The sequence below is a fragment of the Pelophylax lessonae genome (genome assembly GCF_965119305.1).
Source record: "Pelophylax lessonae genome assembly, chromosome: 10".
NCBI classification, from domain to species: domain Eukaryota; kingdom Metazoa; phylum Chordata; class Amphibia; order Anura; family Ranidae; genus Pelophylax; species Pelophylax lessonae.
The window spans coordinates 203,700,275-203,722,305 of record NC_138777.1 but is presented as its reverse complement, the minus strand read 5'-3'; the positions used below and the strand labels follow the sequence as shown (position 1 = coordinate 203,722,305).

Genomic DNA, 22,031 nt, shown 5'->3' with positions numbered 1-22,031 from the left:
GTGACAAGACCAGACATGGCTGCAGAAGTGAGCATACTCTCTAAAAAAGTTTCAGTGCCCTATCAGCGTGACAGGAATGTAGTAAAAGGGGTGATACAGTACCTAAAGGGAACAATTCGGGTTGGAGCTATGGCTACCAGCAGCATCAAATCCAAAACAAATTGGGTAGATGGATGCTGCTGAGACTGTAAAGACTAAAATCTACAAGTGGTTACACCAATACGAGGAAGGAACCATAAGTCGATCTAGCCAAAAGAAAGTGACTGACGCACTATCTACATTGCAGCAGCACATGCATGTCAGGAAGCAATATGGATTTGCCAACTTTTAATGGACATGGGTGTAGACATGTAAAAACACATTCCCATTTTTGAAGACAACAAGTGATGTATAAAGCTGACACAGTCAGAAAGGGTCAATCCTAGAACCAAGCACATGGACGTGAAATATCACCTGCTCAAGAGCAGGGTGTTATCGACATTCAATATTGCCTGTCAGAAGAGATGACCGTGGGTGCACTCACCAAGCTATTGGTAAAGTAACATCAGAGTCTTCTTCAGAAGAACCTCAGCCTCATAAAGCAAAGCACATGCTGTTGAGAGGGGGTGTTGGAAGTGCAACAGCATGTGCTATTCACTCTGAACTATAGATGGCACCGTAGTGATATATTAGCATCTGTGTGTTTATATATGCTTTTATGTTCTGCACAAAAATGAAGTTTTTTCTCTCTCTGCTCTCTCCTGTAATGCTGTTCTCACACATGTATGCTGTTCTCAGATCTCAGTGCCTCATCTTATCACATAACCAACAGTAATACCTTGCACTCTCTGTATAGCATTGTCCTCCATTCCAGTACTGGCTCCTTACATTAGAAGTGTATTGTGTATATAGCACTATCTTCTAATATCTAGCACTCTCTTTTTAGCACTGTCTGTCTCTGGACATGTAGCGGCTTCAATAAATCACATTTACATTGTGGTGTTCTGAAACTCTCAACAGATATTTGCCTGTTTATATACTGTATAGGAGTACAGGGAGAAGAGGGGGGGGGGGGGGTTTCTTTGAGATTTATTACCTTTTCGTGCCTTTTTCTGTAGCTTCAGTGTATCAGAAGATTTCTTTTTGATCTCATGGCGAGCTCGCTTGTATTCTGCAGAAACATAAACAGGGTGAGAAGGAGAGGCAAAAATGAGGTGAGAAGGGGAGACACGGATGATGTGGATTGTGCTGTGTATGACAGTGTAGATGTGATTAGGGCTCCCTTAGAGTTCTCATGATACTGTGGTCTCTGACTATGGGAGCTCCATGCCGAATACCACAATTTGGTCACTGATCACAGGAGCTCCGTCCTGAATACAGCAATGTGGTCCCTGAACTTGGGAGCTCTGTCCTGAATACAGAAATGTGGTCTCCGACCATAGGAGCTTCATGCCAAATAAAGTAATGTGGTCCCTGATGGAGTGGTAATTGTGCATTGAGTCACCTCTGGCGTGCTCCTTGTCCAGTGTGTTTGCAGTTTTCTTCCAGTCCTCAATCCTTTCCTGGAGAGGAGTTATGAGACTCTCCATGAGAGCGCTGCAGGAGAAAACAAACAGAGGGAGAGATGTGGTCAGCTCTATCATATCCATGATGGGGGTGTGGTCAGTTATATAATACCCAGGTTGGGGGCTGTGGTCAGGTAAAGAATTCCCAGAATGGGGTAGCCATCAATTATAAAATACTCAGGATGTGGGGTGTAGTCAGTTATAGAATACTCAGGATGGGGAGGTGGTCAAAGAATACCCAGGATGGGGGTGTAGTCAGTTTTAGAAAGTCAGGTAATACCCCAGTGGTAGATGTTGGATGGGGTCAGTTTTATAATAACAGGACATTAGAATTGGTCACAGAACAGCAATCTAGCCATCAGGAGACACTGTGGCTCTTGAGCTGCCATTGTGGCTAGCCGGGTTTTGGATTTCACTCCAGTCAGGTTATGGGAGAGGGGCCTCTTTCCATATTATGGGGGGGGGGGGGTGGAGTAGACTTCGGTCCAGTTATAAAGGGTATCTTATCAGGTTATGGAGGGGTCTCTAAGCCTTGTTATGGAGGGTCTCTGGTCCAGGTATGAAGGGCTCTGATCAGGTTATGGAGAACCTCCAGCATGCTTATTGGGGGACTCTGGTCAGGTTAAGGGAGGCTCTGGCCCAGTTATGGGGGGAGTCTCTGACCCGATTATGGGGGTTTTCTTTTAGGCAGGGCAGATGTGTTTCAAAGAATATATCTAAGCTCTTTACTTGGTAAAATGCCTAAGTTTGCTCTCGATGCTTCGATGTCTCATACACATTCGGGTCAGTGCGGATCCAATGTCACGTGTGGCCCCTGTGAAAAAATCACAAAATTGGTTTGAAGTCAGAATCTCCTGATGAGTTTCATCAATTGTGCAATCATTATGTTAAAGTATCTCTCCTTCTGTGGGAGATTTCCGTCCCCAATGGGGAACCAGACATCAGGAAATGTCTATAGAGATGTATCTGAAATACTGCACTTAGCTTCACTCCTGTGCATTGCAGTAACACGTGGTAGAACCCAATGTATACTGACGCACAGTACTATGTATGGCATGGTGTCTATTCCCCCTATGCACAGAATACAGCATCTGGTACCTGCAGTACAGCACAACACATATGCCATGCGATGATGGTGCCTCATTGCAAAGTTTGCCGGACTGGGTCCTGAACTCCTAATCTGTCAAGCCTTGTTATTCTGTCTGCATCTATCCATCTCTGCATACGTTGGATTTCTATATAAAAGACCACTCTCTGTGCCACTGATTCAAAGGAGATATTCCCTTACCCCGAGTATTGGTCGCCATGTCTGCCACTTTCTGAAAGGCATCGAGGAAGGCAACAGCAGCCAGCACTGTGGTCCTGTGGGGGTAGAGGATGTGTCAGTAATAGAACTGCAAGATATAAAGGGGAAGCATGCAGGGTGTCCCCAAAAACACACAAAGGATCAGAAGATGGGGCTTATTCCAAAACATACAGAGGGTCATAGTATGGGGCGTACCCCAAAAACACACAGAGGGTCAGAGTATGGAGCGTACCTTATAAGACACATGAGGATTGGAGTATAGGGCCTATCCAAAAGCATACAGAGGGTCATAGCATGAGGCATACCCCAAAAACACACAGAGAGTCAGAGTGTGGGGGATACCCCAAAAACACAGAGAGGGTTGGAGTATGGGGCATACCCCAAAAACACACAGAGGGTCAGAGTATTGGGCATACCCCAAAAACACACAGAGGGTCAGAGTATGGGGCATACCCCAAAAACACACAGAGGGTCAGAGTATGGGGCATACCCCAAAAACACACAGAGGGTCAGAGTATGGGGCATACCCCAAAAACACACAGAGGGTCAGAGTATGGGGCATACCCCAAAAACACACAGAGGGTCAGAGTATGGGGCATACCCCAAAAACACACAGAGGGTCAGAGTATTGGGCATACCCCAAAAACACAGAGGGTCAGAGTGTGGGGGATACCCCAAAAACACACAGAGGGTTGGAGTATGGGGCATACCCCAAAAACACACAGAGGGTCAGAGTATTGGGCATACCCCAAAAACACACAGAGGGTCAGAGTATGGGGCATACCCCAAAAACACACAGAGGATCAGAGTATGGGGCATACCCCAATAACACAAAGAGGGTTAAAGTATGAGGGATACCCTAATAACACACAGAGGGTTGGAGTATGGGGCATACCCCAAAAACACACAGAGGGTCAGAGTATTGAGCATACCCCAAAAACACACAGAGGGTCAGAGTATTGAGCATACCCCAAAAACACACAGAGGGTCAGAGTATGGGGCATACTCCAAAAACACACAGAGGGTCAGAGTATGGGGCATACCCCAAAAACACACAGAGGGTCAGAGTATGGGGCATACCCCAAAAACACACAGAGGGTCAGAGTATGGGACATACCCCAATAACACACAGTAGGTTGGAGTATAGGGCATAGCCTATTAACACACAGAGGGTCAGAGTATGGGGCATACCCCAATAACACAAAGAGGGTTAAAGTATGGGGGGTACCCTAATAACACACAGAGGGTTGGAGTATGGGGCATACCCCAATAATACACAGATGGGGGAATATCTGAATAATACCCAGAGGGTTGGAGTATGGGCCATACTCCAAAATTTCAAAGAGGGTTGGAGTATTGGGCATACCCATTAAACACACAGAGGGTCAGAGTATGGGGCATACCCCAATAACACATAGAGGGTCCCAGTATGGGCCATACTCCAAAAACACACAGAGGGTCACAGTATGGGCCATACTCCAAAAACACACAGAGGGTCAACAGTATGGGGCATACCCCAATAACACACAGAGGGTCACAGTATGGGCCATACTCTAAAAACACACTGAGGGTTGGAGTATGGGGCATACCCCAATAACACACAGAGGGTTAGAGTAGGGTGTGAACCACAAAAAACACACAGAGGGTCAGAGTGTGAGGCTTACCCCAAAAACACACAGAGGGTCGGAGAGTATGGGGGATACTGTAAAACTATTTCTCTGGATTCAAAACAATCCATGTCTCTGGCCTGGCACATGTATACAGATAATGACATATGTATATTCAGTACTGTGCAAAAGGCTTAGGCAGGTGTGAAAATGGCTGTAAAGTAAGAATGCTTTCAAAAATATATATTTGAATTTTTTTTTTTTTTTATCAATTTACATACAAAATGCAAAGTGAATAAACAGAAGAAAAATCTGAATCAAATTGATATTTGGTGTGTCAACCCTTTGGCTTCAAACCAGCATCAATTCTTCTGGGTACACTTGCAATCAGTTTTTGAAGTTTTTGAGTTTTTGAAGGAACTCGGCAGGTAGGTTGTTCCAAACACCTTGGAGTCTCTTTATGTAATCCCAGACAGACTCAATGATGTTGAGATCAGTGCTCTGTGGGGACTAAACCATCACTTTCAGGGCTCCTTGTTCTTATTTATGCTAAAAATGGTTCCTAATGACATTGATTGTATGTTTTGGGGTTGTTTCCCTTCTGCAGAAAAAAATTGGGAATTAATGGTATCCTCAAGTCTGAGAAATACAGGTAGATTATTATCCATCGTACCATACCATCTGGGAGGCGTGTGATTGGCCCAAAATATATTCTGTAGTGGGACAATGACCCCAAACATACAGCCAATGTCATTAGGAACTGTCTTCAGCGTAAAGAAGAACAAGGAGTCCTGGAAGTGATGGCTTGGCCCCCACAGAGCCCTGATCTCAACATCATTAAGTCTGTCTGGGATTACATAAAGAGACAGAAGGATTTGGGTCAGGCTACATCCAATTGTATCGCTACGCCTATAGGAGCTGCAGGATTACTGTCCAGGTCTTTCTCACAGGCTTTGCCCCGCAGCCAGGCACGCGTCACACGTTTCTTCAATAACCAGTATAGGGGATGTTGTTTTTGTGGTTTTTATTTTTGGAGAACGTGAATAGGGTTGAGAGTAGTAGTGGGATTCCCCAAAAACAAGAACTATGTATAACTGAGGACTTAGGTATTCTTCAGGACATGCTATGTTGAACTCTGGGCTTGAAACAATTAGTAGACTTCAGCCTAGTAGTAGTAGTGAAGAGCCACAAGAGCAGAGTCCCTTTAAGTAGGGGATTAGAGGGACAAAGCTCTTCAGGACCTTAGCTGGTGTACCCTATAAACAGACCCACGGCTGACTATATAGTTACATAGTTACATAGTAGGTGAGGTTGAATAAAGACTACAGTCCATCCAGTTCAACCTGTGTAGGTGTGTGTGGCCGTAATCCTCTCACATAGCCCTGAATGTTCTGATCCTTGAGATGTATGTCTAAGAGTCTTTTGATAGCCGCCATACTTCCCGCAGAAACCACCTCTTGTGGTAGAGAATTCCACAATCTTGTAGCCCTAACAGTAAAGAACCCCCCACGTTGCCTGAGGTTAAAACGCTTCTCCTCTAATCGCATTGTATGCCCTCTTGTCCTCATGCAATCCCTTCGACTGAACAGCTTTTTTTCTAAGCTGAGATCCCCATTGAGATATTTATAAATTGCTATCATGTCCTCCCTCAGGCGTCTCTTCTCCAGGGAGAATAAATCGAGCGATTGCAGACGCTCTTCATAGTTAAGGTCCTCCAATCCCCTAATCAGTTTAGTTGCCCTTCTCTGGACTCTCTCCAGCTCCAACACATCCCTCCTGAGGACTGGCGACCAGGACTGGACAGAATACTCCAGATGCGGTCGGACCAATGATTTATAAAGTGGAAGGATTATAGTCTTATCTTTGGAATACATTCTTTCTTTATGCATGCTAATATTCTGCTGGCTTTGGCAGCTGCCGCTTGACATTGCATGCTGTTGCCTAATCTATCATCAACCAAGACTCCCAGATCTTTCTCCATTTTTGATTCCCCCAAGGGTTCCTCTCCTAACGTGTATTGTGCTTTTATGTTTTTAGTCCCCAAGTGCAAAACCTTACACTTCCTCACATTAAACCTCATTTGCCATGTTGTTGCCCACCACCAGAGGGGTAGCAAAAGCACAAAGGTCACAAAAATCTCTCAAGTGTCTGTACTCAGAAGACCCAAGGACAGCTGGTAGCTTTCATCTAACTTCCAAACAAAAACCTTCCTGTGATAGCAGACCAGATTCTTCAGCCAACAGCCCCCCTCAGTCAGCTCTCTTTAGCTCCCAGGTCTCAGCATTCAAGCCCCGTAGGTTGCCCACCTGAGGTATCACCAACAACAGTTTCCACCTGGGAGGGCAGCATGCCCCTCCCAGGCTGGACTAATCCACTCTGGGGAAAAACCCAGAGCTCAGTGTATTCACAGAATAAATACAGTCTCCCAGCATGCCTCTGAGCCTGCCTTTCTGGGATAGGCTAGGGCTGTATAAATATTAATGCTGCCATCTGCATAGCTCCACAGCTATCATCCAGCAACTTCTAAGTTCCCTGGATACAGAGAAAGCTATAGACCAGACCAGACTGACAGCAGCTGAACACACTGAGCAGAATATGCTTTTACCTACCAAACCAATACAGCCACACTATGTACTGTGTATATATATATATATATATATATATATATAGACTTCAGCAGTGGCAGCCCAGTATTTCTCCAGTGCCTTTCACCATGCCATCTCTCAGGTGTCCATATAACAGGGATCACCTGATAATTTTCTGATCAGATGCCCCCCGGAAGATGGGAGTACATCCAAAGATTCACTCAGTACAGCATCAGCGATGGAAAGGAAGCTTCTGATTGGTTGCTCTGGACAGAGTAGCCTGTCTGTAATAATTCTTCCTTTAGACACACTGATAACTGAGATCCGGGAAGGTATTTGTAGGTTGTCAGAGACCCTGGTAAATTTTACATTCTGGGTTGGCTTTTCCATAAAGAAATTCTTCTCATTGTCAAAAAAAAAAAAAAAACTTTTGTTCTACGCAAGTCTATTTGTAACTTTATTGATATTATATTATTATGAAAATTGTTTTTTATTTCTGAAGCCACAATTACAGCTTAAAGACCCCTTTCAATGAGCCCATAGGGTGGGACAGTATAATGAGATAAGGGACTCACCTGAGCTGGGAGTGCAGTTTGGTGGCTTTGGAGCTAAAATCTTCCCAGATGGGGTAGGAGCTCTGGAAGTGACAGAGATACAGAGTTAATATAACACAATAATAAATATCCTCCATATACAGTGCCTAGGAAAAGTATACACACCCCTTTAAATTGTCCACATTTTGCCATGTTACAACCAAAAACGTAAATTTATTTTATGTGATAGACCAAAACAAAGTGGCACATAATTCTGAACTGGAAGGAAAATGATAAATGGTTCTCAAAATTTTTTTACAAATAAATATCTGAAAAGTGTGGCGTGCATTTGTATTCAGCCCCCTTTACTCTGACATCCCTAATTAAAATCTATTGTTACCAATTGCCTTCAGAAGTCACCTAATTAGTAAACAGAGTCCACCTTATGTAATTTAATCTCAGTATAAATACAGCTGTTCTGTGAAGCCCTCAGAGGTTTGTTAGAGAACCTTAGTAAACAAACAGCATCATGAAGGCCGAGGAACACACCAGAGATATGCTGGACAGGTAGAAAGGGCATCGGCTCTGTGTGTCCCTCCTAAATGCAACAGTGACAGTGGTGGTCTTATTAGAGAGTTAATAATGCCTCGTTTCCACTGAGCGGTACGGTTCGGTTCAGTACAGTTCAGTACGGTTCGGAATGGTACACCTTGATCAGGCTTGCGTTTCCACCACCAACAGTACCCTTACATGATAGGAGTGGTGTAGCCCGAAAGTAGTGACCGACGTCACTTGATAGGCATGGTGATAGGCGATGATAGACCAATCAACGTTCTGCAGAGTGTAGCTCCACCCTGTTGGTACAGTATGATTGTGCTGGGTACCCCCATGAAAGGGTCCCAAAAAAGTGGTACGGTACGGTTCAGAATTCGGGTACCATTCACAACTTTTGACAATGGAAATGGCAAAAATTGCATACCGTACTGAACTGAACCGTACCCCTCTGTGGAAACGAGGCATTAGAGTTCAGTCATCTGTTCAAGTAAAGGTACCCCATGTTTATAGCAAGTGACCTTGTTCAAGGTGCGCAGCGTAGCCCAGAAGAACCCACCCCAGGGTAGGCCCCCTATGTGACCCAAACCATTGCACAGAACAGGTAAGTATAATGTGTTTATTATTTTAGAAAAATAAAATGTAAACCTTTGATGTCACTAATAAATATCCTAAAAAAGTACATAAATATATATATTTTTTTCTCCATGTAAATAATTTTAGGTTGTTTGCTAAGAAACCTCTAAAGGGTTAACTACTGCTGAAGGGATTCCGATCCCACAGCCGAGCCTAGAGATTTCACCAGATGGTTAATGAACTGGAATGGTCCGAGACCAGGACATGATGAAACAGTGATCAGTTCAGAACAGAAACAAAGGTAAGCATCTACGAAAAATTCAATAACATTCTGCAATGTACATAGATAACCCAGAGGGGACTGTCATCATCATTTTCCATAAGTGGAATTACACTTCAGATAGCCAGTGTGATGTTCAGGTAGGAGCTTTCATTCTGCCCCAGGCTGCTGTGGTACTCAAAGTCTTCAATCTACCATAAGGGGATCAATTAGATCCATAGTTTTTTTTTTTTTTTTTAACAAAAGATAGATCCATAGTTTTAGTTGGGAAAATCAGATGCACAGGAGGCACACTCAGACAGTGCTGTATCTTGGCCTAGGCCAACAAGGCACAGGCCTAGGGCGGCACTTTGCAGGGGGGGCAGCAAAAAGCGACACCCTGCACGAAAAAAAAACCCAGCCTCCTCCCAGCATGAATAGGGACCCTGCCGGCTTGCTCTACACTTTTTGTATAGTGCCAGTCTTATGTGGTGAATTGGGCCGGAGGGAGGGCAGGGTCCAGGAGGCAAATCAGTCTGGTACCCCCATAAAGCGGTCACACTGCTACCTACCAGTATGATAATAGCGGCCGGTCAGAACATTCAGACAGACCCCAGGCCGCCGACCCCACTTAATACAACTGGCCCGAAGGCCGCCAATGCTAATAAGTGTGGCACTGCAGCCAAATGCTCCGCCTACTCTCCTCTGCCCCCAGGCACTGATGGGCACTCATATGCTGCACTTATGGGCGCTAATAGGCTGTACTGATGGGCACTAATATGCTGCTCTGATGGCCACTGATGAGGCGGCAATGGTGGGTACTGATAAACTGCACTGATGGGCACTGATAAGGCAGCACTGATATGCTGCACTGATGGGCACTGATAAGGCTGCACTGATGGGCACTGATGAGGCTGAACTTATGGGAACTGATGAGGCTGCACTGATAGACTGTGGTCTGTGGTTTACTGTTTACTGTGGTCATAAACAGGAAGGGGTGTGGCCTTTACAGGAAGGGATGGGTCATATTTAAATTAGGGGGTGCACAAGTGTAGTCAGGCCTAGGGCAGTACAAAACCTAAATACGCCACTGCACTCAGAGGCAATAAAAGACATGAAAATCTGGCAACCAGAAAGCTGTTTAGCCACGGTATCACCTGTAGAAACAGAGCTGCATTTAGCAAGACAACAGTCAAGCACTGGCCACAACACCTCCACAGAGAGCCTTAATTAAGAGCCTATAAAGTGGTGTTTGCACTTGGGGAATGACAGGTGATCAGCCACAAATTTTTTGCAGCTAGGTAAGGAGAGGGGTTTGCACACCTTTTTCAGTCCTACAAGGCGAGGACAAACTAGAGACACGTCGACTGGATCAGCCTCAGAATATCTGGGAGAGGTTCCTATGGGGTAGAAGCGAAGGCAGCGTCATATTCATATCCTGCCATGGAGTTAGTTAGGAAGACCATTGTGCCCTACAGTTAGGCCTCCACTGATATATGTATATCATCACACCCTTTGAAGGAAGGATAATCCCATCAGGTGAGAGTAGAGCTCCATGGGTCAGGAGGGTCTGAAGAGAATTGAGCTCCATGAGTCTGGGATGTCGGGTGAGAGTGGAGCTTCATAGGTCGGGGATGTCAGATAAGAGTGGAGCTCCATGGGTCGGGGATGTTGGATGAGAGTGGAACTCCATGGGTCAGGGATTCTGGATGAGAGAGGAACTTCATGACTCAGGGATGTCAGATGAGAGTGGAGCTCCATGAGTTGGGGGTGTCAGAATAGATGGAGCTTCATAGGTCAGGGGTGTCAGATGAGAGTGAAGCTCTATGGGTTGGGGTTTCAGATGAGTGCAGCTCCATGGATCTGGGTGTCAGATGAGAGTGGAGCTCTATGGGTCGAAGGTGTCAAATCAGAATGGAGCTCCACGGGTTGGGAGTGTAAAATGAGAGTGAAGCTTCATGGGTCAGTAGAGTCAAATGAGAATGGAGTTCCAATGGTCAGAGGTCTCAGTTGTGAGTGGAGCTCTATGGGTTGGGGGTATCAGATGAGAGTGGAACTCCATGGATTGGGGGTGTCAAATGAGTGTATCTCCATCGGTTGGGGTGACAGATGAGGGTAGAGCCCCTAGGGTCAGAGGTCTCAGATGTGAGTGGAGATCAATGGGTTGGGGGTGTCAGATGAGAGGGGAGGTCCATGGGTTTGGATTTTCAGATGAGAGTAGAGCTCCATGGATCAGGAGTGTCAAATGAGTGTAGCTCAATTGGTGAGATGAGAGTGGAGATCCATGGGTTGGGGGTGTCAGATGAGAATGGAGCTCCATGGGTTGGGGGTGTCAGATGAGAGTGGAGGTCCATGGGTTGGGAGTGTCAAATGACAGTGGAGCTCCATGGGTTGGGGGTGTCAGATGAGAATGGAGCTCCATGGGTTGGGAGTGTCAAATGACAGTGGAGCTCCATGGGTTGGGGGTGTCAGATGAGAATGGAGCTCCATGGGTTGGGGGTGTCAGATGAGAATGGAGCTCCATGGGTTGGGGGTGTCAGATGAGAGTGGAGCTCCATGGGTTGGTAGTGTCAAATGAGAGTGGAGCTCCATGGGTTGGGGGTGTCAGATGAGAATGGAGCTCCATGGGTTGGGGGTGTCAAATGAGAGTGGAGGTCCATGGGTTGGGTTTTTCAGATGAGTGTGGAGCTCCATGGATCAGAAGTATCAAATCAGTGTAGCTCCATGGGTCGGGGATGGCAGATGAGAATGGGTTTTGGGCAGGGGACCTGCTACAGAATAAATACAGTAACTAATTTCTGTAATTTACAGGAGTCATGTGACCCCATAAAACACTGACCCTTCATCCCCTCCTTTTTGTGGCCCCGGCCTTGTAAAATTCCTGAAATGTCACCATGTAAGATGCCACTGTATTCGGCGGGGTCAAAGATCTCTGCTTTGACTATTGCACATCACTTGTTTACAATGCTATTTTTATGATACTTTTCTTGGAAACAATAACGCATACATCATTTGGTCATTTATCAAAGATTCTGTGTATTATGGGTGGAGATGCTTATTTGTGAAGTGCTCACCCTGCATCGGACACAGTACGCGTTTTTTTTTGCCTGTGATCTGGGGAAATCAGAGAAAATAAATAAGCTGTGGTGCCAAAACTAAAACAAATACCAAAAAAAAATCTAAAAACTTCAGACCAGAAATTCATTAATTATTATTATCCACAGCCTTGGAATTTCCCTGTTTGCACATTTATATTTGCTTCCAGTCTCCCCCTTCTCATCTGCTCTCTCTCTATAATAGATCTCGCCGTTCCTTGTATCTGTCTGACTATTCCAATTTTCCAGTCCAGTGCATCAAATACCCATCATCCTGGATTGGTGGGATCAGATTTCGGATGATTGTGATTGGAAAGGAAGAAGATTATCATTTGTGTGCATGGGAGGGGTGAGGGTCAGCAGGTTAGATGTTACTAAAAGGAATTTTTCCTTCGGAATCCCATTGTCATCTATCATGTGCAGAGCAGAATGTCCCAGTCTGCACAAGCGGCGCCTCAGTACACACAGCCTCCCGTCCCTCTCTGCTCTGCCATCTTGTCTTAATGCGCACCAGTAACTAGCTAAAGGGGAAAATTACTAATGACCAGTTTAATGCCACTGCATGTCAGGGAGGATCAACGCTAATCTATGAGCATTAAAAGACTGTCTGTGCGATGGCGGCTTCTCCAGACTATCAGGAGTTCTGTTCATTACTGATTTAAATTTGTTTTTTAAGAACTTTTTTAAGAAAAAAAAAAGTCATGCTTTAAGCATGCGCTACCCTCGTAGGAGCTGCTGGATAGGATGGGCCCTGTTTTTTTTTTTTTTTTTTTAATGCCTAAAGGCCCCTTAAAAGTCATGCGATTTTACGGCGATTTGGTTGCTGCGATTTTACTGCGATTTGGTTGCCGCGATTATGATGCGATTTTGACTGGGCTTGAAGCAATGCCTACGTCTTTGGACCTCAAAACGCAATAAAATCAGGTTAAAGTAGTGCAGGGACTACTTTGAAGTTCGCGTGACTTCAAGTCGCACAGATATGAACGGTACTCATTAGAAATAATGGAGAACGACTTGTCATGCGATTTTGCAGTCCCAAATCGCAGGACAAGTCACACAAGTGTGAAAGGGGCCTAAACCTCAGCCCCTCTGAAACACTATGTTGAATGTACAAACATATGATATCACAGGAAATCACTAAAAGGAATACTTAGTACCCAATAGTAGTGCTATAACAATGAAAACAGACACCCAACCAAGTAGTAAAGGCAAACGTTATATATTGTCACCTAATATGGTTGGTAACTATGCAAGCATAAAATAGGTTAAATAAGATAATAACACAATTTAAAGTGATTAACAGTAAGGATTAGGCATAAAATGGCATTTGGCATCCAGATCAGCATAAACAGTAGCCAGGCCACCTCTAATGCAGCAATGAGCAGTGAAAAAGTCTAATCCAACGAGTGCTGGAATTATACTGCCAGAACACATTTATGGCGGGGATGTTAGTCCTAGACTGACTGGGTATGCACTGTGGAGGGAGCAGTCGAACAAAAGAGGCTTTCAGAATAATTACTACGGGAGGGACAGTCCTTTGAGATGTTCTTCAGCTGGCTATCGTTGGGGCCCTTTGCACTTAACAACAGTCCCAGTTAACCTGCATGCAGTATAGGTACAGTATAGTCCCAGCACAGGTGCAAGGTAGATATGGTTTAGATGTGGTAAAGGTTTGGTATATTGCAAACAAATTTCTGGTATAAAAAAAAGGTTTGGTATAATGCAGTATAGGGTTGGTATAGGTGCAGTCTAGCTTTGGAATAAGTACAGTACAGAGTGAAGTATTGGTGCGGTATGAATTGGGTACACTTGGAGTCCTGCTCTCAGTGGCTCAGTCCCTGTCAGCAGTATCAGCAAGGGGATACTGCAGTGACCTCTCGCTGTAATAGGGGGCCCCCCCTCCATCTCTCCCCAAAAGCCTCCCATTAGCGGTAAGAAGCAGAGGGTGAGTGCTCCAGTCTCCCTATTGCAGGTGCTGTGAAGTTGGCGGTGTTGTGTTGCCCCTGGCTGTCCTCTTTCCCAGTCTCAGGCTCAGATCTCGGCTGGTATTGTCTCCAGCTCTCAGGTGAAGAAACAGACAGAGTTATTCCCCTTCTAATTCCCCTGGTGCCAAGAGGAAGAACTTTCCCAGGCAGTTTAATAAAAATCCTTTCTCCACTCCTCCTACTGCACAGTGCATGTTGGGATCTGTAGTGTAACCGTTATAGTGTAGCCATTATATGGCTGCTGTCTAAACTACAACTCCCAGCATTCTCAGCCTTCTATGGGCTTTCTTGGCATTAGCTCTCCTCCTGCTGGTCAGAGGAGAATGATGCAGCATAACATCAATATCTCAGCAGAGGAGGAGAAGGGTAAAAGGCAATGTCTCCTTTTCCATATTGCTGTAGCCCAGCCCCTGGCTACACGTTAGGGTGCATTGGTCACCCATTCATTTTGAATAGGCTGCCTTAACACAATGGACCTTAACTTACAACATTACACATGCGTTAGCGCACTACAAAGAAGTAGATGAGTCCTTTAATAAAGCATTAACATGTTTTCCCGCATGTGATCCACATGTGTCATCAGGCGGAGAATGTTCAATGCTTATGTAGACTAAGTGCAGGGATTGGCATTCATCTTCCACTCTGGTCCCTCTGCATAGCGAGCTGACCCAAATACTGCCACAGCCGCCATTGATTTCCATTTTCCCCTGCGGGTGAAGCGCCCCTCCCCCGCCCCACACTCTGAGTGTCCGCAGTCTGGGGACAGTTATGGATCAAATTTATTATATTGTCACTGTGGGGAATGTGTTTTCTCCCAGTAATTTTGACGATAAGCCGGTGAGATCCGTTGCCAGTTTTTTCTAGTTTTTGAAAATTGTATCAGTTTAATTTCCAGATTTGTAACTTTGGGGTCAATTTACTAAGAGTTAAATAATGGCAAATTAAATGCGGTAAAACAACACATGCGGTAAATCAGTTCAATTCACGAAGAATTTAGCATTAAATAACGAATGCGGTATTCTTAAGATTGTTCGGTAACTACCGCATTTCCTAATGTGTCGGTGGTTAAGGGTTGTTTAACCAGTTCTGGACCGGAAGGATTTACCCCCTTAATGACCAGGCCATTTTTTGCGATTCGGCACTGCGTTATTTTAACGCAAAATTGCATGGTTGTGCGACATTGTACCGAAATAAAATTGATGTCCTTTTTTCCCACAAATAGAGCTTTATTTTGGTGTTATTTGATCACTTGTGTGATTTTTATTTTTTGCACTATAAACAAAAAAAGAGCGACAATTCTGAAAAAAAAAAAAATATACAATATTTTTCACATTCTGCTATATAACACTCCAAAAAAAAAAAATGTAAAAATCTATTTTTTTTCATTCTTTTAGGCCAATTTGTATTCTGCTACATATTTTATTTATTTATTTTTTTAACCACTTTAGCCCCAGAGGATTTGGCTGCTCAAAGACCAGGGCCTATTTTGCGATTCGGCACTGCGTGAATTTAACGGACAATTGCGCGGTCGTGCGACGCTGTACCTAAACTAAACTGATGTCCTTTTTTTTTCCGACAAACAGAGCTTTCTTTTGGTGGTATTTGATCACCTGTGCCATTTTTTTTTTTTTTTTTTTGCGCTATAAACAAAAAAAGAGCGACAATTTTGAAAAAATAACAATATTTTTCACATTTTTTTTGTATGAAATTCTCAAAAAAAATTAAAAAATCAAATTTTTTTTAATATTTTCGGCCAATTTGTTTTCTGCTACATATTTTTGTTAAAATAAATCGCAATAAGCGTATTTTGATTGGTTTGCGCAAAAGTTATTGCGCTTAATAACTACGGGAAAGATTTATGTAATTTTTATTTATTTTTTTTTTACTAGTAATGGCGGCGATCTGTGATTTTTAGCGGGACTTCGACATTGCGGCGGACAGATCGGATCCCTAACTGACATTTTTGATACTTTTGGGGGGACCAGTGACATTACTACAGTAATCAGTGCTAAAAATATGCACTGTTACTGTAATAATGACACTGGCAGGGAAGGGGTTAAGCTGGGGGTGATCAAAGGGTTAAAAGTGAGCCTAGGGGGTGTTTTGTAACTGGGGGGGGGGGGCTTGTGAAATGATCACAGAGACCTGTGTTCCTATGTAGGAGGATCACAGGAGCTCTGTGATCATTTCAGAGGGAAAAATGGTCGGCTGTGTTTACAACAGCTGACCGGTGTTCTCTCTCAGTGGGGAGCAATCACTGTGCCCGGCGGCAATCGGTGCCACTGGTCCAGTGCATCAGGATCCCCGCTGCCTTGTGGGGGTGGGCTAACGTTGCCGGCGGCGTGCGCTCGCTCGCCCCAGGACCACTCCCGCGAGCTGACGTACCCCTATGTCGGTTTGCGCAGCCGAGCCAGCCTGCCGCAGTAAATCTGCGGACTGCGGCGGGCAGTCAGCAATCGGTTAAGGTCATTTCCTTATAACATTTTACATTTTAACACGTTTGGTATTTTTCTCTTGCAAAAAAAACAATGTTTTAATTGAATATTTTTTTTACAGTAATCTGTATTCGGAGGCATTGAAATTTGAACTACCTTCTCAAATTCATGATGCTTGGCAATCCATGTTGTGTCTTTTCCATGTGGAAATCTATGGCCTGAAAATAGCTGTTTAGCTGTGTTGCTCTTCTTTATTAAATCCATCATGTCATACATTCATAAAAATGTTTTTTTTTTTTTAAATGTATGGCCTACTAGAGCGGTTGAAAGTGCTCTTTACTAGATTGTTCTGTTTTTGGCCCAATTCTATGCTGCTGCCTATGTTTATGTTGTGGAAACGAAAGAAAACTTTACTATATATATTTTATATATATATATATACACTGTGTGTATATGTATGTATATATATATATATATATATATATATATATATATATATACATATATATAATTTTTTTTTTAAACATTTTTATTTTTTATGTTCCTATCCAAGTTTAACTTTATATATATATATATATATATATATATATATATATATATATATATATATATATATATATATATATATATATATATCTCCAGCTAGAAGAGGTCACTTCTAGCTGGAGAAATTGTCATGGTTGCTCCATTGTTGCACTTTTGTAAACAATGTTTAAAATATTATTTTTTTATAAAGTTCTTGATGTAAATTTCAGCCGATGTTTTTATTTAATTTGCACTGCATGTCATGCCTTTTTGATTTAATGAAAAAAAAAATACTTGTGAACTTGCGATGTATAATGCCACATTTTTGTGTGTCTACTGCCGCTGGAATAGTGTCAACTTTCTGTGGATCCGCTGTAAGTGGAATTAGACCCCTCTCCGAGGGTAGTATTGCACCTCTTTCTGTGGGTGGAATAGTACCCCTTCCTTTGGGTGTTCTGTGGGTGGAATGCCCCTTTCTAAGGGTTTGACTAGGCCCCTATCAATATCCTCTCTTTTCTCACTCTGCTCTCTACTCTTGTCAGAAAGCTCCATATGCACTACAGCACATCTGATTGGTTCCTAGCAAACCTGCAGCACCCTCCCAGGTAGGTGCGAGGCAAAGCATATGTGTGGCCCTGTTCTGCTTATCAGGAGGGTCTGATCTGTTAGTTAGCATGTTGCATGCTTTCAGGTGTGACTGTTGAGTCATGGTATCCAATGAGGGACCTTGTTGGACATTGGAGGAAACCTAGCCAATAGCACACCAGGGTTTATGACTGTCCCAGTGGGTGGGCATTGCCGTAATGCATCCTGGGATTGGAAATAAATCTGGAAGGAGCATGTGACAGGGTGTCTTTTGGCGGGAGCAAAGTCCCAGGAGGAGGTGGACGGCTGTCTCTCCTCCTGCTGAAGTGAGGAAGGTGGTCCAGGCAGTCGGCCGAGGGACCAGGGGTTGAGCTGTGCTGCAGAAGGATCCAGTGTGTGCTGACCAAGTGGAGCTGCTGGGCAAAATACTTCTGGAAAAACAGTGTTGTGAGTACTTGAGCATCTGCCCAGGGGTCTGCCTAAGAGAGGGGAACCACTCCTTCGGGGTCTAGAGGATCAAGTAGCCAGCTAACCCAGAATGATACAGTAAAGAAGGTGCCTGGGGGTAACCTGGGCGCAAGTCTTTGCGATTGGACACCCCCACTTTCTGATATCCTGGCTGTGATTGGTCCAGTCTACAGCCTGGACCAATCATCATCCAGGATATCGCTGATGTCGCAATGGGGGCGGTGCCGGTGCGTGCGTCAGTCATTTACCGTCACCGCCGCTCAGAGAAGAGGAGAGGCCGCCCGCCGGTTCCCGCCGCCGAGACGAGGGAGAAGGACCCGCCGCAGAAGAGGAGGAAGAAGCTGAGCCGCGCCGCCGCCAGGTAAGTTTGAAGGGAGCACGCACGCTGCACTCTGCATTGATTGGGGGACAATGCTGTGGGCACTCTGCAATAATTGGGGTACAATGCTGGCACTCTGCAATTATTGGGGTACAATGCTGGCACTCTGCAATCATTGGGGGACAATGCTGTGGCGCTCTGCAATCATTGGGGGACAATGCTGTGGCGCTCTGCAATCATTGGGGGACAATGCTGTGGCGCTCTGCAATCATTGGGGGACAATGCTGTGGCGATCTGCAGTAATTTGGGGACAATGCTGTGGCGCTCTGCAATCATTGGGGGACAATGCTGTGGCGCTCTGCAATCATTGGGGGACAATGCTGTGGCGCTCTGCAATCATTGGGGGACAATGCTGTGGCGCTCTGCAATCATTGGGGGACAATGCTGTGGCGCTCTGCAATCATTGGGGTACAATGCTGTGGCGCTCTGCAACCATTGGGGTACAATGCTGTGGGCACTCTGCAATCATTGGGGGACAATGCTGTGGCACTCTGCAATCATTGGGGGACAATGCTGTGGCGCTCTGCAATCATTGGGGGACAATGCTGTGACGCTCTGCAATTATTGGGGGACAATGCTGTGGCGCTCTGCAATCATTGGGGGACAATGCTGTGGCGCTCTGCAATCATTGGGGTACAATGCTGTGGCACTCTGCAGTGATTGGGGTACAATGCTGTGGCGCTCTGCAATCATTGGGGTACAATGCTGTGGCACTCTGCAATCATTGGGGACAATGCTGTGGCGCACTCTGCAATCATTGGGGATAATGCTGTGGCGCTCTGCAGTGATTGGGGACAATGCTGTGGCGCTCTGCAGTGATTGGGGACAATGCTGTGGCGCTCTGCATTAAAAGGGGCTCGCACGCTGAACTCTGCATTGATGGGGGCACGGAACAGTTGCATTGAAGGGGGCACACACGCTGAACTCTGCACAGTGTTTATTGCATTGAAGGGGGCACAGCACAGTTGCATTGAAGGGGGCATGCACGCTGAACTCTGCATTGTTGGGGCACAGCATAGAGTTCATTGCATTGAAGGGGGCACAGCACAGTGTTTATTGCATTGAAGGGGGCACAGCACAGTGTTTATTGCATTGAAGGGGCACAGCACAGTGTTTATTGCATTGAAGGGGGCACAGCACAGTGTTCATTGCATTGTGGGGGCACAGCACAGTGTTCATTGCATTGAAGGGGGCACAGCACAGTGTTTATTGCATTGAAGGGGGCACAGCACAGTGTTTATTGCATTGAAGGGGGCATAGCACAGTGTTTATTGCATTGAAGGGGGCACAGCACAGTGTTCATTGCATTGAAGGGGGAACAGCACAGTGTTTATTGCATTGAAGGGGGCACATCACAGTGTTTATTGCGTTGAAGGGGGCACAGCACAGTGTTTATTGCATTGAAGGGGGCACAGCACAGTGTTTATTGCATTGAAGGGGGCACAGAACAGTGTTTATTGCATTGAAGGGGGCACAGCACAGTGTTCATTGCATTGAAGGGGGCACAGCACAGTGTTTATTGCATTAAGGGGGGCACAGCACAGTGTTTATTGCATTGAAGGGGGCACAGCACAGTGTTTATTGCATTGAAGGGGGCACGGCACAGTGTTTATTGCATTGAAGGGGGCATAGCACAGTGTTCATTGCATTGAAGGGGGCACAGAACAGTGTTTATTGCATTGAAGGGGGCACAGCACAGTGTTCATTGCATTGAATGGGGCACAGCACAGTGTTTATTGCATTGAAGGGGGCACAGCACAGTGTTTATTGCATTGAAGGGGGCACAGCACAGTGTTTATTGCATTGAAGGGGGCATAGCACAGTGTTCATTGCATTGAAGGGGGCACAGAACAGTGTTTATTGCATTGAAGGGGGCACAGCACAGTGTTCATTGCATTGAAGGGGGCACAGCACAGTGTTTATTGCATTGAAGGGGGCACAGCACAGTGTTTATTGCATTGAAGGGGGCATGCACGCTGAACTCTGCGTTGTTGGGGCACAGCACAGTGTTCATTGCATTGAAGGGGGCATAGCACAGTGTTCATTGCATTGAAGGGGGCACAGAACAGTGTTTATTGCATTGAAGGGGGCACAGCACAGTGTTTATTGCATTGAAGGGGGCACAGCACAGTGTTTATTGCATTGAAGGGGGCATGCACGCTGAACTCTGCGTTGTTGGGGCACAGCACAGTGTTCATTGCATTGAAGGGGGCATAGCACAGTGTTCATTGCATTGAAGGGGGCACAGAACAGTGTTTATTGCATTGAAGGGGGCACAGCACAGTGTTTATTGCATTGAAGGGGGCACAGAACAGTGTTTATTGCATTGAAGGGGGCACAGCACAGTGTTCATTGCATTGAAGGGGGCACAGCACAGTGTTTATTGCATTGAAGGGGGCACAGCACAGTGTTTATTGCATTGAAGGGGGCATGCACGCTGAACTCTGCGTTGTTGGGGCACAGCACAGTGTTCATTGCATTGAAGGGGGCATAGCACAGTGTTCATTGCATTGAAGGGGGCACAGAACAGTGTTTATTGCATTGAAGGGGGCACAGCACAGTGTTTATTGCATTGAAGGGGGCATAGCACAGTGTTCATTGCATTGAAGGGGGCACAGAACAGTGTTTATTGCATTGAAGGGGGCACAGCACAGTGTTTATTGCATTGAAGGGGGCATAGCACATTGTTCATTGCATTGAAGGGGGCACATCACAGTGTTTATTGCATTGAAGGGGGCACAGCACAGTTGCATTGAAGGGGGCATAGCACAGTGTTCATTGCATTGAAGGGGGCATAGCACAGTGTTCATTGCATTGAAGGGGGCACAGAACAGTGTTTATTGCATTGAAGGGGGCACAGCACAGTGTTTATTGCATTGAAGGGGGCATAGCACATTGTTCATTGCATTGAAGGGGGCACAGCACATTGTTCATTGCATTGAAGGGGGCACAGCACAGTTGCATTGAAGGGGGCATGCACGCTGAACTCTGCATTGTGGGGGCACAGCACAGTGTTCATTGCATTGAAGGGGGCACAGCACAGTGTTCATTGCATTGAAGGGGGCAAGCACGCTGAACTCTGCATTAAAGGGGGCATGTACACTGGTCTCTGCATTGAAAGGGGGCATGTACGCTGGTCACTGCATTGAAAGGGGGCATATACCATCTCCTGTACCATGACCTGTGACATGCCTATACCATATCTGTGCCATGCCTATACCATCTCCTGTACCATCACCTGTGCCATGCCTGTACCATCACCTGTGCCATGCCTGTACCATCACCTGTGCCATGCCTGTACCATGACTTCAAAGTCACGCAATTTTTTACTGCGTTTTTTGACGCGAAGCAATACCTATTACATTTTTCTTTTTGCGCCCCCCCAAAAATTTTGAGCACCAGCCGCCACTGCTCAGGAATCTTTAGGGCTCTTTCACACGGCCGCTCCGTGTGAGAGCTCCGATGCGGTCCTTTTTTTTTTTTTTTTTTTCACGGAGCGGATGACATTTCTGTCATCCGCTCCGTATGCCCGCATATCATCCCATCCGTTTGCAGATGATATGCGGACATAATGTAAGTCTATGGGGGTTTGCGCAT

General features: G+C 45.4%; 1 protein-coding gene across 4 annotated transcripts in view; it reads right to left on the bottom strand.

Moving 5' to 3' along the window:
- MTSS2 (MTSS I-BAR domain containing 2) overlaps positions 1-22,031 on the bottom strand; it is a 100,771-nt gene that overhangs the window by 28,433 nt on the left and 50,307 nt on the right. For all 4 annotated transcript variants that reach the window (XM_082269659.1, XM_082269661.1, XM_082269660.1 and 1 more), the window contains exons 2-6: positions 7,618-7,679; positions 2,833-2,906; positions 2,274-2,358; positions 1,484-1,575; positions 1,076-1,150 (exon numbers count right to left, since the gene is read on the bottom strand). In XM_082269659.1, the coding sequence (XP_082125785.1) occupies positions 1,076-1,150; positions 1,484-1,575; positions 2,274-2,358; positions 2,833-2,906; positions 7,618-7,679 (388 nt within the window). The remainder of the gene's footprint in view (positions 1-1,075; positions 1,151-1,483; positions 1,576-2,273; positions 2,359-2,832; positions 2,907-7,617; positions 7,680-22,031) is intronic.